At 61.4% G+C, this 6,000-nt stretch overlaps 1 protein-coding gene across 2 annotated transcripts in view; it reads left to right on the top strand.

Annotated features, from left to right (window-relative positions):
* ADGRA1 (adhesion G protein-coupled receptor A1) overlaps nucleotides 1-5,703 on the top strand; it is a 35,651-nt gene extending 29,948 nt beyond the window's left edge. For both annotated transcript variants that reach the window (XM_025273971.3, XM_006070998.4), the window contains exons 6-7: nucleotides 3,037-3,135; nucleotides 3,830-5,703. In XM_025273971.3, coding sequence (XP_025129756.2) covers nucleotides 3,037-3,135; nucleotides 3,830-5,039 — 1,309 coding nt within the window. In that variant the 3' untranslated portion in view covers nucleotides 5,040-5,703. The remainder of the gene's footprint in view (nucleotides 1-3,036; nucleotides 3,136-3,829) is intronic.
* Nucleotides 5,704-6,000: the final 297 nt, after the last annotated feature.

Genomic DNA, 6,000 nt, shown 5'->3' on the forward strand with positions numbered 1-6,000 from the left:
TTTCCTTATAATTTCTTCTTTCATCCATGAATTATTTAGCAGTATATCATTTCATTTTTCAGATATGTGTGATTTTCCTAATTATCTTATTGCTATTAATTTCTAATTTAGTCTCATTTTGATCTCAGAGAATATACTCTGTGTGATTTAAATGCTTTTAAACTTATCAGCACTTGTTTTATGAAGCACTTGTTTTATCATCTGCAATGATTAATAGATCGTGTGCACTTGAAAAGAATTCGTGCTGTGCAATTATTGGGTGTGATTTTCTAGAAAGAACATTAGGGAAACATGACTAATGTTATTGTTCAGATCTTCTGTTTATTAACTTTTTGCCTGCTTATCCCATCAGTTGCTAAGAGAGGGGAGTTCAAAACACCAGCTGTGATTTTGGAATTATTTCTCCCTTTAATTATTTCTGTCCATTTTTGCTTCACGTATTTTGAATCTTCCCTCTGGCCCCCTCACATTTACAGTTTAAATGTCTTCCCACGAACTAACATGGATATCATTACGAAATGCCCTTCTTTCTCTCTTTTCTTAAAGTTTATTTTGTCCTGTATTAATGCAGCCACTCTGGCCTCTTAGACTCAGTTCATGTGGATAGCTTTATCCATCCATTAATTTTCAACCACTGTATATCTTTTTATTTAAAATGTTTTCTCCTATTGTATACAGCATAAAACAGGGTCTTGCTTTTTTGCTGTTATTGATGTATTCTGATGATCTCTGCCTTTGATCTGAAATGCTTAATCCATTAAAATTTAGTGGCATTTTGATTTTGTCTCCATTTCTCTGTTTTCTGTTTTTACTTTTTTCTCCTTGTTTTCTTCTATTCCTCCTTTCCTTTTTTATTTTCTTCTTTTGAGTTATTTTAATATTTCTTTTTAATTTATCTATTAGTTTTTTGCTTATTACTTTTCATGGCTGCTTTAGGGGTTAAAATCCACAGCCTTTTCACATCTCTTTAGTTTGAAAGTCACACTATTCCATGTAAAAACCATTAGAATTAGAAACTTTGCGACCCTGTGCCCCCCCTCTCTTTCCACTACAGACGTCAATGTTGCCCCATATATATTATAAATTCCACAAGTGAAAGTGAAGTTGCTCAGTCGTGACCAACTCTTTGCCATCCCATGGACTGTAGCCTGTCAGGCTTCTCTGTTCATGGGATTTTCCAGGCAAGAATACTTGGGTTGCCATTTCCTCCTCCAAGGGATCTTCCCCACCCAGGGATTGAACCCTGGTCTCCAGCATTGTAGGCAGATGCTTTACCATCTGAGCCATCAGAGAAGTCCTGCAAACTCCATAGGGCAGTGTTAAATTCTTTCTTTAATCAGTAATATATATTGTAAAGAAACTAAGAGGAAACAGAATGTTTTCTCTTTACCCAAATATTCAGGGCTTCTTATGGTCTTCATTCCTCCAAGTTTCTATTTGTGCAGTACACCTTCAGCCTGAAAGCTTTCATCTGGCATTTCCTGAAGCGTAGGTCAGCTGACAAGGACCCTTCCGGGCTTCATCTTTGTCTGGGACGTGTTTTCCTTTGACCTTCCTTCTGGTAGACTTTTGGGGGCGCAGAGGCCCCGGCCGTCACTGGGGTAACTGCGTGCAGGTCTCCCGGCTCTTCCCCGTGGACCTGGAATCGTTCCTGTCACTGGGGGCCTGGCGCCGTCGAAGTGATGTGGTTGCTTGTGGCATCCTGAGAATGACATCTTCCTGTGGGGGTCGTCCCGCGCTGGATCCCCCAAGGCTGCCGCCTCCGCGTGTGTGACAGTCACGTGCTTGTGGCCAGGCGCCCACGCTCACACCCCCAGGATCCCACGTGGGGCAGCACCCTTGGGTGGAGCTGTTGGCCAAGGCCCGCAGACGGGAGAGTCAGCTCCGTCTGGGGGTCGAGCCGACCCCACCCGGATGAGTCCCTGCCTCCAGGAGGGTCACACGCCAGAACCTGCCCCAGGCCACGGAAAACTCGGCTGCCAGGCTCAAGGAACTGCAGCTCTGAGCGCTTCCCCCACCCAGGCGTCCGGCCCGCGCAGGCACCGGTCAGTCACTGACACCGCCAACAGGTGTGGCCTGGGCCCCCCTGAGGGCGACTCGGCGGGCACCTGCTGAGAGCCTCCAGCGCCGCCCAGCAACACCTGCGCCCGAGGCGGGGCGGCTGAGCAGGCACCCACCGCAGCGCCAGGCTGTCCCCTGGGGGTGCGCGGCCCCGCCGTGTCCACAGCGGGCCCCGCCCCGCCCACCGCGGCCCACCCCCGCCCAGGGCCTTCACCTCGTTCTGTTCTTCCTGAACCAAGGCGCCGCCCGCCCCCAGACACACGCGCTGGGCCCGGCCAGGGTCATCTCTGTGCAGGCAGAGAGGCGAGGGGAGGACACGTGGACGGGGTGTGTGGGAAAAGCGGGGGCACGGGGGAGGGGATATGGGGGACATGGGGGACATGGGGGAGGGGCGTGGGGTGGGGGAGGGGCGTGGGGGCATGGGGAACGTGGGGGAGGGGCGTGGGGAGGGGACATGGGGGACATGGGGAGGGGCGTGGGGTGGGGGAGGGGCGTGGGGAGGGGACATGGGGGACATGGGGAGGGGCATGGGGTGGGGGAGGGACATGGGGGAGGGGCGTGGGGAGGGGACATAGGGGACATGGGGAGGGGCATGGGGTGGGGGAGGGGCGTGGGGAGGGGACATGGGGGACATGAGGGGCGTGGAGACATGGCGGAGGGGAGTGGGGACATGGGGTGGGGGAGGGGCGTGGGGAGGGGACATGGGGACATGGGGGAGGGGCGTGGGGAATGGGGGAGGGGCGTGGGGGAGGGGGCATGGGGAACCTGGGGTGGGGATGTAGGGGCTGGGGCGCGGGGGAGGCCAGGTCCGGCAGGACACCGGCAGCGCTCTTCAGTCAGGTCGGGCTGCTGCGCATGGGCAGCGGACAGCAGGGCCTCCCCCTGCCTTGCCCGCGGGCGGCGCAGGGAGCGGGGCTACGGGGCTGCGCTGGGGTGCGGGGGCCCCGAGGGCAGTGAGCGCCCCCTCCCCTGCAGGTTCTACCTCGTCGGCGGCGGGGCCCCTCTGGTCATCTGCGGCGTCACGGCCGCCACGAACATCAGGAACTACGGGATGGAGGCCGAGGATGCCGCGTAGTGAGTACCGGGCGCCCCCAGTCCCCCGCGCGCCTCGCAGGGGCCCAGAGCCGCCTTCCCCAGCTCGGGCGCCCCCACAACCCCGCCCGCGCTACGGACTGGTTTGGCCGCACAGGGAGGGCCTGGAGGGGCGCAAAGGACGGCCCAGGACGGCTGAGCGGTCCCAGCCGCGTTCCGGGGCCCAGATGGCCGACAGAGCTGCCCTCCGCGCCGGCTATCTGCCCCTCCCCTACTCCCGCCCCCTCCAGCGCCCCCGGCCCGCCCGAGGCTCCTCTGGCCGGCGGGCGGGGTGGGGCCCTTCGCCTCGGTGGCCTTGCACTGTGGGGCCGCCTGTCAGCTCCACCCGGCGGTGACCTCTGTGGGTCGAAGGCTGTGGGGCTGGTCCCCTGGGCTGCCCCAGCAGTCCCTCCGCTCTCCTCAGCAGAGCCTCCTGGGGAGCCAGCACGCCCCCGACCCCCGTGCTCCTCCCACAGCTGCCCTGGGAGGCGAAGCCCCAAGTCCTGCTCGGGGCCCAGCGCCTCCTGGGACCTCCCTGGGGCCCCACTCTGTCCTGCCTGCGCCCCCCGCCCCAGCCCAGCCATGCTGTCTCAGGTCGGGCGTCTCCTTATCACGTGACCCCAGGGAGGCAGTGAGCCCTACTCAACCCAGCAGGCTGCCCGGAGCGACCCCTTGCTGACCCCCCTCTCCCCTGCAGCTGCTGGATGGCCTGGGAGCCCAGCCTGGGCGCCTTCTATGGGCCGGTGGCCTTCATTGCCCTGGTCACCTGCGTGTACTTCCTTGGCACCTACATCCAGCTCCGGCGCCACCCGGAGCGCAGGTACGAGCTCAGGGAGCGGACGGAGGAGCAGCAGCGGCTGGCGGGCCCAGAGGGCGGCCCTGGGACCCCGGGGGGCACACCAGCCGCCCCCGACGGCCTGGCCGCCTCGCTGCTGCAGAACGAGCACTCGTTCAAGGCCCAGCTGCGGGCGGCCGCCTTCACGCTCCTCCTGTTCGTGGCCACGTGGGCCTTCGGGGCGCTGGCTGTGTCGCAGGGCCACGTCCTGGACATGGTCTTCAGCTGCCTGTACGGCGCCTTCTGCGTGACCCTGGGGCTCTTCGTGCTCATCCACCACTGTGCCAAGCGCGACGACGTGTGGCACTGCTGGTGGTCTTGCTGCCCTGCCCGCCGGGACCCCCACCCTGCGAAGCTCAGCGCCCGCCCCGCCCTCGATGCCAACGGGGACGCGCTGGGCCAGGTGGCCTGCCTGCAGGACTCACCATGTCCCGGTAAGGCGTTGGGCTTCGGCCACCCATCCGCCAGCCACTGCAAGATGACCAACCTGCAGGCCACCCAAGGCCACGTCAGCTGCCTGTCACCAGCCACGCCCTGCTGTGCCCAGATGCACTGCGAGCAGCTCATGGAGGATGCAGCCCACGTGCACGAGGGGGACGCCTTCGAGCACGACACACACCTGCACACGTGCGTCCAGGGCAGAACTAAGCCGCACTACTTCAGCCGGCACCGGGCAGCCGCGGCCGAGCAGGAGTACGCCTACCACATCCCGTCCAGCCTGGATGGCAGCCCACACAGCTCGCGCTCGGAAAGCCCGCCCAGCTCGCTCGAGGGCCCCGTGGGCCCTCACGCGCTGGCCTGCTGTGCCCAGGGCGACCCCTTCCCCCTGGTCAGCCAGCCCGAGGGCAGCGCCCCCAGCCCCGTGCTCTACAGCTGTCCGCCAAGGCCCAGCAGGGAGGCGGCCCGCGGCCCGGCGCGCCTGGAGATGCTCCGCCGGACACAGTCGCTGCCCTTTGGTGGCCCTGGCCAGAACGGGCTGCTCAAGGGCGATGTGCGGGATGCCGCCCCCTTCGGCTCAGACAGCACAGGCAACATCCGCACGGGGCCCTGGAGGAACGAGACAACGGTGTAGCGGCCGGGACTACCCCAAAGCAGAGCCCTCTGCCCCTGGGGTGGGTGGGGGTCACCTCTCAACCCAGCCTTGGCAGACACACCACTCACCCCTGCCCAGGAAGGACGTGAGAGGGAAGGTGCTCTGGGACACGATTGCCTCCACGGAGCCCACGCTCAGGAGCAAGACCTGCCCACAGTCATCTGCTTCAAACCCACAGCGCCCCGTCCCCGGCAGCCAGGTGGAGGACCCGCCCTGCGTGCCCACGTGCACCCATCTGATCCCTGCTGCCTCGATGGCCCTGGCCGCGGCAGGAGGCACCACCAACGTCTCCCAGTGGCTCACGTGTGCATTCTGTTAAGGTTTGTTCTTAGAGGCGGGCAGCCTGCCTGTCGGTCTGGAGCATCAGAGGACTCAGCCCACTCCTTGGCCCAGGCCGGCTCTCTGTTCACCCCGAGCCGGAGAGCATCACAGGCCCCTGTGCAGCTGCCTCATTCTGGGGACCCTCAGCCTCCCCCAGGGCCGGCAGGGTCTCTGAGGGGTCAGTGTCCTGGAAACTCCCACCACACATCCTCTAATGTCCACTCGGCTTCTGAGGCCGGGCACCGTTGGGACCGGGGCCTGCCCACCATGGCGTTTGGGAACAATAAAGTCCCTGCCACAAAGAGAGAGGGTCTGGCATTTCCATGAACATGTGGGCACAAAGCCCCAACTCAGAGGACAGGCGTCAATGACCGAAGTCCTTCTGCGATGGCAGCTGCGTGTCCCACGGGAGGGGCTCTGGGTCCCTGCAGAGGCAGAAGCCCAGACAGCCCGAGGGGAGAGTGTGTGCGCCTCTGCAGCCTGGATCCCTCCCCCCGGGTCTGTGCATGTGTGAACCCACACCCACACCCACACGTGTGTGTTGGTGCACGTGCCATACATGTGTGCACTGCCACATGCACACGCCACACGTGTGCACAGTACACCATGGGCACACACA

The sequence above is a fragment of the Bubalus bubalis genome, chromosome 23 (assembly GCF_019923935.1).
Source record: "Bubalus bubalis isolate 160015118507 breed Murrah chromosome 23, NDDB_SH_1, whole genome shotgun sequence".
In the NCBI taxonomy this organism is placed as follows: Eukaryota; Metazoa; Chordata; class Mammalia; order Artiodactyla; family Bovidae; genus Bubalus; species Bubalus bubalis.